The sequence below is a fragment of the Hipposideros armiger genome, unplaced genomic scaffold, assembly GCF_001890085.2.
Source record: "Hipposideros armiger isolate ML-2016 unplaced genomic scaffold, ASM189008v1 scaffold_33, whole genome shotgun sequence".
NCBI lineage: Eukaryota > Metazoa > Chordata > Mammalia > Chiroptera > Hipposideridae > Hipposideros > Hipposideros armiger.
Window position 1 is genome coordinate 399,688 of NW_017731383.1, and position 14,577 is coordinate 414,264.

Below are 14,577 nucleotides of genomic sequence, written 5' to 3' on the forward strand. Positions count from 1 at the left end.
GCTGTTGCTGTGCATAGTTCAAAGGGACCAGGTCTGCATATTAATTGTCAACTGCTTGTCACCACGCCCGCAGGCGACGACTGTCAGGGGAAGGAACACCTGGAGACGCCCACAGCCGTCCACCCACTGTCGTCGCGGCTGCAGCGGGCGGCAGGGAGCACCGGGAGCGCCGGTTCTCATGCAGGTTGTCTCGCGCGTCTGCTGCTTGTTCTCATCGTGTTCCTCACGAACTCTTGTTACTTGTTTACATTTGGAATTCCAGTGCTCAGTAAAAGCTGACAGGAGTTGTGTCAGGTGTGGTTAAAAGACGGAGACCGCCTCTGTCGAAAAGGTGCTTTGTAAATATGTTAGTGTAAATTGAAAGTATGAAAAAGCACTTACCTGAGGCGAAGCGAAAGTGAGGAGAGGCTGGTTCCGCTCCTGGGTCGGAGCATCATCTTGACACAAATCTGCCTGTCCCTCTGTCCTGCCCTCGGCCCCGGATGACCACTGCCTCTGTCCTAAACCTGCGGCAAGGTTTCCATGAAAATCAGGTGTTTCCAGTTGATACCTGTACGTTTCCTGGTAAAGGGCACCTTATCTAGGCACCCTTGTATTAAAGCTGAGCTTCAAAAATAATTGTCTCCTCACTGTTAATTAATAAACATAAAACAGTAGATTGTTTAGAAAATCCTCTTTAAACATATTTCTTTGCACAAGAGCCATGTTGGAATTACCTAATAGTTTCAGGAGTAAATACCTATTAGTTACATGCTAATATGAGTATATAACTTTTAGCAATTACTCTTAAAAAATGAAACAATTGATTTCATAAGCAGCTTTCTGTTTTGTATAATGTGTGCTGTTTGATAAAAAGTTTATTGTGTTTTATTTTTTGTCCCATGGTTCTACCACTTATTCCAAATTGTTTTTTTACTGGAAAACGTTGGCCTGTAGGTTGGTTTTCATTTAGGTGCCTGAGTTACCCTTGTTTCACCTAGAGCGTGTTAACGGCTGGTGTCGGTGGGATTTTATTTTCTCTAAAGTATCTCATTACCTGCTGGCACCAAGCGAGCCTGAGCCTGCGGCGCGCATGCCCGCCACCACGCCCTGGGCCTTATGGGGACATCTGCACTTTACATTTTAAGTGTCTACAGGCAGAAGGAAGTGGAAAGTAATTCAGACATAAGGGCAGGGTTTTCACAAGTTAATTTCAGTGTCTTGCTTGGACTTAATGTAGTTTTGTTTTTTTCTTGAGAAGAGACTCTTGTGTACTGATTGATACTAGAGAATTTGAGTAACATGGTGCTGGTAGGAGTTCCTTGTATTGTAGCTGGGAGAGCTGGTTTTGATGTTTGTGTCTGAGTGTGCCCCTCTGCACTCGTCTTGTCTGTCGCAGGTCACTTCCTGATGCAAACGCTGCGCAGGATTGGAGCCGTAGGATGGTGTGTGTCGGAGAAGCTGTTGTCGGCTCTTTGCTTGGCCATGGTGGCTCCAGGTGCTTATTTTGGCTTTCCGTCTTCACGTTCTCCCCAAGGCCCTGGCTGTTGACACATACGAGAATTTCCCTAACCAGAGACTCCACCTTGGGTTTGCATGCTTTGCTCCTTGACGTAACCGTTTCCCTCCTTCATGTCTTAGCAATTAGCATCGCTTTGGCTGCGTGAGCAGAAGTTCTGTTTCTCTGGGGTCTGGGTTCTGTCAGCCCAGTGACTAAGAGAAGAGCATAGGTCTGCCGTTTCCCACGTCTTGCATTTGTCCGCGTTACATGTTGCTTTGTTGCCGGTGTGTGTGTCCGTGTTGGAGCATGTGGGAATTCCTGCTGTGCTGGCTTAGCGCCGTCATAACACGCTCCGTCCCTGACGCCATCTCTGTTTACTTTCGGAATATCTGTTAGTAAACATCCCGGCGCTTCGAGCTCAGCCTTCATAAAAGCAGTTCATTTGGGCCTGGTTTCCCTAAGAATGCTTCCTGAGAACGTCTGCTTCTCTCCTAGGGAAGGCGGCCTCTGCGACGTTCTGGCTGCTAGGGAGTGGGTGGTACCAGTTTGTGACTTGGATTTCCTGGCTGAACGTTTTTCTTCTTACAAGGTAAGGAAACATATCATGTCAGCTTGGTGTTTTAAAGAACTCATTTTGTGCTAAGTGCAGAATGTCATGTGATTTAGTGTTTTACAATGATTTAGCTTACATTTACCTCCTTTTTATAGTTTGGTATATTAATGTCTTGTGTTTATATATCATTTTATACTTTACGAAATGCTTTCATATTCTTATTAACACGTTGTGGACCGGTGACACAGATCTGCATGTATAATATTTAAATGCCCCGTCCTCAATATGTTAATTTTTCAAACCACTCGTGCGAGAAAGGAAAGGCAGGCTCCATTTCTAAGGAAAGTAGTAGTGTGCAGAGGGTAGGTGACGGGCTGGAGGCCCCACAGCCAGGCCCTTTGTCCCCCGTGTGGTGCAGTCCTGCTGGCACAGGCGACCCCACTGGGCTGTGACCAAGGTGCTTCGGTGCCCTGTCTGTAGCCGCCAGCATGGCGCACTGCATGGCGCTAGTTAGTGACGTGTTTGACTGTTAACGCGGGTCCGGGAGACACCATTTCACAGGCGGGCTCTCCCAGAGGTATATGCACACATTGCAGGTGAGATTGTAACTGCATTTCTAATACTGTGGACTCCATTTTAAAGTGAGTGTATTTTGCATGATGTTAACCAGAGAGGCAAAATGGAATGGTGTACTTCTCCCAACTTAAACGTGTCTCTTTTTATTCCTAGGTGCCTTCGAAATATTTGCAAGTTTTTAATCTTGCTCATTCTACTATTACTTTTACTAGGTAAGTAAAATTTGCCTTAGTTACTTTATGATCAGTATATGAGGTCTGACCATTAAGTTCGCGAACTCATCCTAGAAAAAGTGTTACAGACCTCATTGCTGAATATCGCTACGGTCACCTTCGAAGTCCTCCCCTTGGGAACTATGCACCGACGCCAGCGCTTAGTCCACCCTTTAAAACAGTTCTGGAACTCTTTTTCTGGAATGGCCATCAGAGCTGTCATATTGCCCTTGATGTCGTAAATGTCATCAAAATGTCTTCCTTTCAATATTTCCTTTATCTTCGGGTGAAGAAAGAAATCATTGGGGACCAGATCAGGTGAGTAGGGGGGGTGTTCCAATACAGTTATTTGTTTACTGGCTAAAAACTCCCTCACAGACAGTGCCGTGTGAGCTGGTGCATTGTCGTGATGCAAGTCAGGTCGTCTTAACTTTTTCACACAGTCTTTTCAGCACTTCCAAATAGCAAACTTGGTGAACTGTCCAGTTGGTACAATTTCATAATGAATAATCCCTGTGATATCAAAAAAGGTTAGCAACATCGTTGCAACAAGCTCGCAAACTTAATCGTCAGACCTCATATACATGTGTATGTGTAGATTAGTGCAGAGTTGAGCATCTCAGGACATTTCCGAAAAGCAGTGCACGTCACGCGGGGCCTCACAGATGCTCTTCTCTCCTTCAAGGTGCAGGCCTTTCGTTATGGGGCCAGGCTGACCTCCTTTCTTTCCTACCTGTGGTAAACTGGACACGTGTGGACATAGCACAGAGGGTCGATGATCGCATGGACACGCTCACCCCTGGGCCCCTGAGCCCGCCTCTGCAGGTAACCAGTGCGGGCTCTCACCGGCCGTTCATGCTGCCATCAACGGGGCTATTCCCTGCGGGTCCTGCTTGAGAGAATGTTTTTAAAAACCAAATACGCTCGTTAAATGCTCTGAGATAGTTCAGATAATGTATAGTTAAAGTAATTCATTATTCAGTTAATTTTGATTTAAAAAGTAACAGTATTCATTACTTTGGAAGATACAGAAAGTCAAAGGGAGACCAGGGAGAGCACCCATATCTGCCCTGTGGGGAGCCCCCCGGCGGCCAGCAGCGCGTGTCCCTGTGTGCGTCCCGCTGGACATCTGCTGGGATGCTGTTTGTGTTCTCACTGAGCCTGACCTTAAAGTTACTTGCTGCCGGGTTTGCATCCTCACCTGCGTTGCTGTTGGAACTTCCTCCTGTTTCAGAGTGGCGACGAGGCTATTCGCTGGCGTGAGATGAGTGAAGTACAAAGGCAGGTGGCGTCTCTGTCTGGACAGTGTTGGAGCCATGACGAGAAGCTTAGAGAACTGGCGGCTTCGCTTCAGAAACTGCAGGCACAGGTGGACCAAATGGACGGCGACCGTGGAGGGATGTCACCCTTGGCTACAGACGTGGGAGGGCCGCACTTAAAGGACGTGAATGCTGACGGACCGGTGGGCTCTCAGGTAACGCTGATGGGTTGCAGAGTTCTTTTCTCCTTCTGGGGACACAGAACAGGACACGCCGTGCACTGGGAAGTAGCTGTAGCCCTCATTGTTAGGAGCGACGTGCATTGGGGGCCGGGGACCACGTTGCCCCGGACACGGCCAGGGCAGAGGTCACATCTGGGGGTGACACCCACGAGTGAGGTGGGGCTGCCGTGGGAGGGGCGGGGTCCATGTTCTGACGTGGGAGTGGGTCGCACCTAATCCATGAAACGTGGCTGGTGCTGTCACAGTGACTTGGTTTGTGTCTCCTGTCACGCCCGTTGGGAAAATTAACATCTGTGAATCAGAGGATCTCAAGTTCAAGAGAAGGTGCCATCCCCCATGGAGCCGTGAGCCTGTATGTGAATGTGTCATTTATTTGGTATTCTGAGGAAAGGCTTGTCCGCCCACTTTCCTCAAAACTGATGTTTATCTCCATGAGTTCCACAGTGATTTTTTTTGGGTATTCTGCACTGAGGTCGGTAGGATCTGTACCACCCCTCACCTCACCAACAGGCCTCTCCTGGGGTCTGCCACAGACCAGGCTGCCAGTGGACCCCGTCCCTGACATACGTGTCCAGTGTCTGCTCCCCGTGGCTCTGCACAAAGCCTGGGCCCGCCGAGCTGAGCATACCCCACCTGGGCCGTGTACTCCGCTGCCACGTGGCCACCCTCCTGTCCTCCACCCCGGACAGTGTCAGCAGTTACCATGGTGACTGCTGTTGCTTGTCTAATTTGCTGTCCTCTCCTATCCGGTAGGGTTTAAAACAAATATTTGAAGAACGAGTGAGTCTTCCTGATTCTGGTTTGACCCGAGTCAGCTCCCTTACTATTTTCATTGTCCTGTGCTGATGGCACGCAGGGCTCTTGAGATTGCAGGGATGTCTGCCCCCTCTGTGCCCTGCTCAAAGGGTGCCTGGCGTCTGCATTCATTCCTCAGTGGTCTGTCAGCCATAAAGTGCAGCTGACTCCTGTAAGGTCCACAGATGCAGTTGTGCTTGTCCTGCTCCTGCTGGCCGTGTGACAGCCGCGTAGCTGGACAGGGCGAAAGGCTAAGTCCGAACCATGCTGTTTCTTTGCAAATGCAGGAGGGTGGGCGCTGGCCCGGCTCCAAGGGAGACGCCCGTTCAAAGATCCTAAATAGGTGACAGGTCACCAAACTCTGTGCCTGCAGGCAGGACGTCTGCTGGTGAGCGCAGAGTCCCGCCAGGAAGCACGCTGATCTTACGGAGCAGTCCTTATCTGAGGCAGCAGCCTGAGAGCTTGTCACTCGCCCAGCACGGACGGCCGCATTGGGCCAGGAAGGCCTGGGAAAGGGGGCGGTGTGCTGGTGCCCTCTGGTGTATTTGCGTACACCAGAAAACACGTTACGGCTCAGAAAAACAGGCTCAGCTCACCTGGTGTTCCTGAGCCCATTTTGAATCAGGTCCTGAGTTAGGCCAGCTTAGTACAGGTTTGCTCTTCTTACACTGCTTCACGCAGCTGTGACCGGGCTAGATGGCCTGGCAGCATCCTGGCTTTCCCCACACGGCCACAGCCACATGCAGGACAGGGTGCCGGGTAATCTGGTGTCATCCCCTGGGCTCCGGGCTTAGTGTTCCTCACGTGGCCGCATTTTACAGCAGAGTGGCCTGGTGCCACATGACGAGCTTCCTGAATCACTGGATGCGCTGGCCGCCTAGAATGTTAGCTGAGTGAGTGGTGACCGACTTGCTTTCCGCAACGCGCATTTTCTGGAAATTACGGACTTCTTAACTTAACGTCCTCGTCAGCTTGAGAAGCTCTTCATGCATCTTAGCATGGGCTTCAGACCTCGGAAGTTAGCGGAAAAGCTGTGGGCGCTGTTCATGGGTGTTCCCCTCTAGGGTGCCATGCCACACTGTCACCAGCCGTCCCTAGTGTGTGGCTATTCTGTGTAGAAACAACTTGGCCTCATTTGCCCGCTTTTGTTGGTTTGTTGCTTAACTTTCTCTACCACTTGTTCACTTGTCATCGACACAACTTCCTGCCAACAGCGTGAACTGCGCATCTCAAACTTGGAAGACGCTCTTGGAAAGCTGATGGAAAAGTATGAGGTATTCTTCTTGACCCTTTAATTGTAGCCCCAACAACTGATCTCCTTGATAAACAAAGTCCGCTGCAGTTACTATTTATACAGTCCTTAGCCTTTAAAGCCTAGCTTAGGGGTTTTGCTGCTATCCTTCATAAAACTGGAGAAAAGGTTTCAGACTGTCCTCTTTTTCCATTGGTGGCTCTAGGGTATGGCTTTAATGTTTCATAAGTGTGTCCCACTCACTGGTCCTCAGGTGTCTTTTTGAGGGGGGAGGTCCAAGCCTAGGCTACGAAAGCCAGCTCTCCTGGACGTCACACAGCCTCCACCCGAGTGATGTCTCTAGAAAAGGAAGGGCCCAAATCTTTTGACAGAAAAAAATAACTTTCTGTTAGGAAAGTCTCTTCTCAGATATTGGTAAAGGCAAGGTTAGGGGACCAGATGTTGGCGCTAATCTGAGCCGTAGAGGTTGTGGAGCGCTCACCCAGCAGGGCACGTCAGGAAGGGGGTCCCTGCCGGTTGACCTTGGCCTCAGACATGGCACAACCCTTTGGGGCCTCAGATAGCTGCTGTCTTACTGACAGTAAGAATCAGGCGAGTTTAGTCTGTCAGTTGATGAGAATCCCATGGCGCTGAGCAGAGGGAGCCCCGAGAAGGAAGTGAGCATGTGCAGGAAGAGTAGGCTTCCGTCCAGGTGTGAACGTCCCACCTGGTGGGGCGCTGTCCGCACCTGTGAGTAAGTCGTGTCTTTATGTGGACGTTGGTCGTTTCCTTCTCCTTGTCCTTTGTCATTTAAATAACACTGCCCAGGGAGGGTGGTCACGGACCCTTGATGGCCTGGGGGCTGGTTACAGGAGCTGCTTGTTTTGGAAACCCACCAAGCTGTTCCCATGTGATCTGTGCTCCTCTCTCGACGTGTGTTGTGTGTCTTTTAAAAGTTTACTTTGAAAAACAAACAGCCCTCACCTGCTGGCCAAAAGGCAGGTCTGGGTTTTGGCTTAGGGAAACGCCCAGGCAAATGCAATAGTTTTATGTACCAACCCGTGGAGTTAATTAAGTGTGTGGTCAGGAAGCCACATGCCTTTGTGTGACAGCTTGTCTTCCTACTTTCCAGGCCGTCCAGAGGGAGCTAGAGCAGACCACGCTCAGGACAGCGAGGTAGGAAGGCAGGCAGGAGGCTGCGGTTTGGCCTCTGGCTGTGGAGCCTGCATCTGCAGTCACGGGCTCTGGAGGGGACACTCCCAGCTGTGTGTCTGCTGGGAGCCCCTGAGGACCCCGGGGGTCTAAGGGGCTTGTGACCGTCACTGCTGTCCACGTGGCACCCCCAGGACAGTGGCGCCCCTTGCTTTGACCTGGAGTGCTTGGAGGGCTGCCTGCCCACAGGGCGCAGATAAGGCCAGCCCTCAAGGGCAGGGCGGGGACTCTGCGCCTGGACCCAGCTGGCCTGTGAGCATCAAAGCTTGGCCCTTGCCATGTGGGCAGGACCCCGGCCTTCTGAGCTGGCATTTGCCCCCATGGTCATAGCCTTCTCCCGCCTCCAGGCCGGGTTCTGGGCCTTTTCTGAGCTGTGTCCTTGGCACTTAAGGATGCGGCCAGCTCCTGCCCTGCCCTGCCCAGTCCCTGAGGGGACTTCTGTCCTGATGCCCTGAAGGCCCCTGTCTTCCCACCCGCTTCCCACACGAGCCCCTACACTTGCTGAACCCGACACTCTCCCACTTTGGTGCCTAGTGATTCCTGGGGCTCGCACCCCACGGGCCCGTCTCCATCCTTTGTGTTTAGACTGTTGGCACTGTGGGTTCATGCCCTCTGTAAGGTTGGGCACCAGTGTCATGCATCACACTTCCCTCCAAGCTTGTCTCCCTGGAGATGAGCTCGCGGTGCTGACAAGAGACTCCAAGTAAGGTGCCCGCCCACAGGTTCTTGTGTGACGTGACTGATGGTGTATCCGCACGGCACCTGCCCATGAGCAGGTGTGACACTGCGCTGTGTGTGTCACACAACTGTGCACAAGTGGGGTCATTGACACTGCCTTGAGCCTACGCCTGTCGTTCAGTTAGCCCTTATGCCAGCGTGGAAAGTGTGTTCACTGTCATAGTGGTTACTGGTAAATACTGAGTCGCCTTCTTGATTGTGAGGAGGTCGTTTTAAAAGACTAAGCTCGTTTTGAGAGGCCTTTCCCCACCACCATCAGTTCGTTTGTGTGGGCTGCACACGGAAGCTGGCGAGGGACATCCTCTGGTTCCGACCGAAAGTGGCAATGAGTCCCCATGGGAATGTGGAGCGGGGGTGACGTCACGGTGTTGGCATGTCTGGGGGCTGCCCTGCGTGTTTACTGACTGTGTCTGTCCCCAGCGGAGCCGAGGACGGGCAGCGCCTCCTGTCTGCGGTGAAGGTGCTGGAGCTGGAGCTGGGCCACCTGAGGTCAGAACTGTCCCAGCACCTGGAAGGCGGCTGTGACAAGGTGGATGCTGCCGTGCGTGACAGAGTGAGTGTCCACTGTGTCTGCGTGTTGTCTCACACAGAAAGGGAAGGAGTACTTGGGGTGACGTCTCACATTTAATAAGCTGTTTAACTTTTACTTCCTTTAGAAAACTTTATTTTACTCTATGTGAAAATATTAAAAGACTTAAGATAAATAAAAATTCACCTCTCCTCAGATTCCTGCAGCCCAGTAACCTAACACCTGACACGGGCGTGTGTCTTCCTACACTATATGTGTGTTTGCAGCCTGTGCTGACACGTGCCGGGGGGCTGTGCGTGGTCACCCCAGCGGGCTCGCGCTGCGCTCTGCAGCTGGGCCTCATGTCAGGGCGTGTCACAGATGGGCACAAGAGGGAATCTAGACCTTTAGAGCTGCATGAAAAGGAAAGCACACGTCTGAATGGCAGAAGCAACCACAAGTCAGTCAGACAGCAGGTGGTTAACCTGTGGTGCATGTGACAGAGCGACGTGTGCGCCAGCTCATTGTGGCAGGAAGGCAGAATGCCCGCGTGAGCAGACGGCTGCGTTCCTCTCACTAGTGACCTGCCGGCTGCTCCAAGCCGCGAGTCTACAGTGTGACGTGCCTCTGCGGGCCGGAGCCTGTTGGGACGGGGAACAGGAGACACATCCTCTTTGGCCCTCGCAGCCTCCTTCCTGGGGCTCCTACAGAAATGAGAGCTGCGTGCAGAGGGACGTGGATAGGGGAGCGCTGGGAAATGGGCAGGAGGGGTTGCTGGGCTCAGGGGTGGGGACTGCGTGTGTGCACGCCGTGTGCTTAACATAACGTGCAGGGATACTTGAGCAGACCCAAGGTCACCGTAAGCTCTGTGTGCGGAGGATGAGGGCGCGCTCCTCTCGGCCACTCGCCCAGGGGCATTTTTGACACGGGCTCTGCTCCTGGGCCGTTCATTTCCGGTCCCGTTCTCTGTGGTCTATCCCAGCGTGTCTGCAGGGTGTAAGGAGTTGAAATGATTCATGCTGTGTTTACTGCTGCTTTTACCAGGTAGACGCCCAGGTCAGAGAAACTGTCCAGCTCCTACTTTCTGACGACCCGCAGGCCGTGTCCCTTGAGTGGCTGTTCGACAAGCTTTCGTCTCGCTTTGTCAGCAAGGACAATCTGCAGGTCCTACTACGCGACCTAGAGCTGCAGATACTGAAGAACATCAGCCACCACGTGTCTGTGACGAAACAGCTGTCAGCTCGGGAGGCAGTGGTGTCTGCTGTGAATGAGGCAGGGGTTTCTGGAATCACAGAGGCGGTAGGTAACCAGTGAGGGTGTTTTAACGTCTGCACCCCGAGGACCCTGGGGATTCGTCATGAACGAGCCAGTTCCGGTGTCAGGTTCTGAGCAGGACCTCGGGACGGGCTGGGACCCTGCACATCGCACAATGTTGAAGCATTGCTCGTGGGCGTGGCCACTTCCTGGGAGTCCCTCGTACTTTGTGAACCTGCATTGGGTGGCCGCAGCCTCCCAGAATTGCATGCAGATCTCACAGTGACACAGTGCCAGTCACGGTGCCTCGTCTATCCTGGCTTTGTCCTTGTTTTCTGGCTCACAGACTGTCGAGCCCGCCCGAGCCCCGGGGAAAGGGCTCTGGTACCCGTCCCCCCACCCCATGGCCCAGTCGAGGATGTAGGACCTAGGTGTATACTTGCTGACCCGTCCCCCATGCTGGTTACCCAGATGTCGTTAATGAGAGCATGTTCTCACTGGCGTGCCTGTCACTAACGTGGAGGCCCTGTGTCTCTCCTCGGGCTCACATGCCCATGCAGCAAGCGCACGTCATCATAAACAACGCCCTGAAGCTGTACTCCCAGGACAAGACTGGCATGGTGGACTTTGCCCTGGAGTCTGGTGGTGAGTGAGGGGCCTGACTGCAGCGGGGTGGCCACCTGGTAGCGGGACGCAGTTGGGGCCCTGCTGCGAGGGACATCGCTTTGGATCGGGGAAGTTGTCGTCACCGCGTGTGTTACAGAAAACCTTGGTGTTCTGGATTTTTAAAACTGAGGAATTACAGGCGAGGGCTGGTGGGCCAACATTATTTCTTGGAGAAAAGGATGTGAAAGGGCCGGGTGACCCCCAGGGTGGCAGTGGTCTAACGCCACAGTGTGGTGGTCAGTTTGCCGTGTCCCAGTGGTTTAGGACGCGTGGCCGCTGACACCGGCCTGGGCTCCACTCACCATCTACGGGGCCTTCACGTGGGGGATGTGAACTGCCATCACATGTAAAACCGGCAAAGTCTCCCAACGTTAGACATGTCACTAAGGCTGTGGACGGTTGTTTTCAGTTATGTTTTGTTCAGGACAACTTTCAGAATAGTAAGTGATTTTAGTTACAGGTTTTGAATTCAGGGATTTCTGAGGAAATCTTTTTCAATTCAGAGAGATCAGTGGTATTTTGACTGTTCAGTTGGGACCAATACTTGTCACTTTTTCTTTGAAGCTGAATTAACCCTTACAGATTTGTGTATCATCAATTCAGAATTCCGGTAGTTCTAATGAGGCTGAACTGAAGGTTTTATTACGAAACAAAGCACTTATCAACTGTGAGCTAAAAAAGTGAGTCAGCATATTTCAGGAGACTTAGAATGACATCAGGATATTTTGAAGAAATAATTCAGTGGTTCAGAAATTCAGGTCTGTGATGAGCCAGATCAAAACCTCATTTGTGTTTAAAACGAGACTCCCCACTCGCCCAGCGACTTTTCGGGTGTCAGATGAGTCCTGCAGGCGGCCCGCTCCTGGGTGCTCCGAGAGCTGTGACAGCCGCCAGAACACAGGCATCTCAGGAGGTTTTATTTTTACTTCGTTTTATTGTTGCTTCCACGCCGAGGCTGTCTTGGTGCCAACCCCCTGTCTGCCCTGTTTCCTGTGAGGGGCAGACTGGACTGTTTTTAAAGCTTTTTATTCTCATTGAGGTAATTCACGTAACGTGAACTTTACCATTTACAGTGTACAGTCCAGGGGTTTTCACTGTGCTGTGCAAATGCCACCTGGTTCCAGACTGTCCGTTTCCCCATCAGACACACCTGTTAGCAGACGTTGGCAGTGCCCCCCCGGGCCTGGGTGGGGTCGGTATTGTCTGTGGTGCAGACAGGAGGCGTCTTTCCGTGTGGCAGCACCCGTGGTGTCCCCAAAAGCCATCGTAGACTCGTGACACGGAGTGGGGAAAGGGACAGTGAGGAACGGGCAGATCTTAAAGTAGCAGTTACTTGTACAAGTTGACGACTTGAGAATTGTTGGAATGTGTCAGTAAGTCCTGAAGGTGGGTGATGATGACACCGGCAGTGCCCTCAGACCTGAAACGAGCTGAAACTCCATTTTAAGGTGGCAGTATCCTGAGCACGCGCTGTTCGGAGACCTACGAGACCAAGACGGCACTCATCAGCCTGTTTGGGATCCCGCTGTGGTACTTCTCCCAGTCGCCCCGCGTTGTGATCCAGGTAAGCGGCAGGGTGGGGGCCCACGGTGCCTGGTGCACTGCCTAGCTGCCACGTCGCCCGTACCGGGGGCCCGAGGTGTGTGTCTTCAGCATTTAGTAAGCCCCACGATGCATGCAGAAGACACTGAGAATAGTGAGCGTACAGCTTTCGGGGGAAAGTTCACATGTTTTCCGAGTGTGAAACATGCTCACGCCCGCTGTCTTCCACTTGGAAGCCCCACGTCCGGTCATGGTTGCATGTGAGTGCGTGTCAGTGACCTCAGATTCGGGGCCTCTGGTACTGGCCTAGCAATAACCTTCCTCGTTGCCAGTGACATGTCCGATATGCACAGCTGCTCGGCTGTCCTTTGGTCCCCAGCACTTGTCCGGCTCACCAGGCAGCTGGACACACACTCATCCTTGTAAGCAGACGCGGACTCTTCCAGAAAGTCAGCAAGGCTCTGAGTAGACACAGGGCAACTTTAGGGTGTGGCCTTAGGCCGCAGCAGTCCCCCCCTTTGCCGTAAGATAGTTCAGAGGTCTGGATATTCTTGACATCCCCTAAAACGTCAGCCTGGTCACAGAATTATACTGATGTGCGCACTGGATCTGGTGGTCAGGATGTAGCACGTGCTTCATGCGTTAGATGTCTGTGAACAAGAGAGTGGGGGCAAGTTCTCCATCGGGAGGACCCCAGGACCCTGGCCGGCAGGGGAGGGTAAGGAGCTGTAGTTGCAGTGGCGCGGGGCGCTAGGTGATCGGCTGCTAAGAAGCAGCAAAAGGTTTTTTAGAAAAAAATTTTTTATATATATATATATATATATAATTTAATTGGGGAACAATGTGATTTCTTCCCAGGACCCATCAGCTCCAAGTCAAGTTGTTGTCCTTCAATCTTAGCTGAGGAGGGCTGCAAGCTCAGTTCCAAGTCCAGTCGCTGTTTTCAATCTATAATAGTTGCCGGGAGGAGCGCAGCCCACCATCCCATGCGGGAGTTGAACTGGCAACCTTGTTGTTAAGAGCACACGCTCTAACCAGCTGAGCCATCCAGCCGCCCGCAACGCAAGGCTTTAAGGAATCTGGAATAGAGACGTAGTGAGCGCCTGCCCCACGGCCATGGCCAGGCACCCGCCCCAGAGCTCAGATCCAGGCCTTTCTGTACAGGCCACAGCCGGAGCTCACTGAGTGGTGCCATGTGGGCGGAAGCTGCTAGAAGCCACCCTCCAGGGCGCCCACAGTGAGGCGACTCAGGAAAGGCACCCTGTAAAGCATCTGCAGCTCCCACTGTTCACAGAGCTCAATCTTCCGGTGGCAAAGGAGGGTCCTTAAGGGGCCCAGACCCCTTTCACAGGGCAGGTGAAAGGGGCAGTTTGGAGCTGAGGGGTGGTAGGTTGGCACCCAGCGTGTCATTCCATCCTCGCCCAGTCCCCCTGCTTTAACCGCACGGCAGCTGGCGTGCTGTGCACCTGCCCTGTCTGCCATCCACGGGCATCTGGTCACTCAGCGTGGCACCCGGCACACAGGTTCCTGTGGGTGTCCCACCGCTTCCTCAGCCAGGCCCCTAGCAGTAGGTGTGGCTGCTCTGCTCTCGGTGTCCTGCGCCTGTGTCATCTTGTACATGTGCCAGTAGGTCTTGGGATGGCACTGGCTGTCGGCTCAGAGGCCGAGCAGAATCAGCCTGCTCGGTGCTGCCAGAGTTTAGGCTCCGGCCCGTGCAGTGTGTAAGCGGGTCAGCGTGTGTGAGAGCGTGGTCCCACACTTCGCAACAGGCTCTGTCACACGTCTGGATGATTGCAGTCTGTTAGGTGAGAAACAGCAGCATCTAGTTGTTTAAGTCTGCATTCTTGTTAGTGTGTAAGGTCGGATGTCTCCTCTCACGTTCAAGGACCATTTAACTTTGGAATGTGTTTGTGTGTCTTGCCCATTTTTCTTTAAGGCTCTGGCTACCCTAACCTTTATAAAGCTCTTCTGCAAGTTGGACACAGTAGCCCTTTGGGGTCTAAGATGCAAACCTCTTTCCCCAGTTTGTCTTTTGGTTTTTTGCTCGTGATGATGTTTTACCATGTAAAAATATTTTTATTTCTATTTCAATATTATCAGTCGTCTTTCTTACTGCTGCTTTTTTTTTTTTTAAGATTTTATTGGGGAGTTGGGGGAGAGGAATAGCGCTGGGGAATCGGGGGAAGGGGGACAGACAAGTTGCTGTTGTTTTGTTCTTCAGTCTAGTTGTAGAGAACGTTGCTTCACTGGCCCAAGTTGGCACCATCATTGCGCTCTTCCCAGGCGAGGCAGATCAGTCGCCGGCTTCT

At 52.3% G+C, this 14,577-nt stretch overlaps 1 protein-coding gene across 1 annotated transcript in view; it reads left to right on the plus strand.

Annotated features, from left to right (window-relative positions):
- The window catches only part of SUN1 (Sad1 and UNC84 domain containing 1), a 50,676-nt gene that overhangs the window by 29,880 nt on the left and 6,219 nt on the right, over positions 1–14,577 (plus strand). Inside the window, exons 9-20 of the mRNA XM_019637416.1 lie at positions 74–184; positions 1,379–1,477; positions 1,976–2,069; positions 2,763–2,821; positions 3,507–3,646; positions 4,056–4,295; positions 6,332–6,391; positions 7,481–7,524; positions 8,719–8,851; positions 9,851–10,105; positions 10,621–10,705; positions 12,175–12,329. Coding sequence (XP_019492961.1) covers positions 74–184; positions 1,379–1,477; positions 1,976–2,069; positions 2,763–2,821; positions 3,507–3,646; positions 4,056–4,295; positions 6,332–6,391; positions 7,481–7,524; positions 8,719–8,851; positions 9,851–10,105; positions 10,621–10,705; positions 12,175–12,329 — 1,475 coding nt within the window. The remainder of the gene's footprint in view (positions 1–73; positions 185–1,378; positions 1,478–1,975; positions 2,070–2,762; positions 2,822–3,506; positions 3,647–4,055; positions 4,296–6,331; positions 6,392–7,480; positions 7,525–8,718; positions 8,852–9,850; positions 10,106–10,620; positions 10,706–12,174; positions 12,330–14,577) is intronic.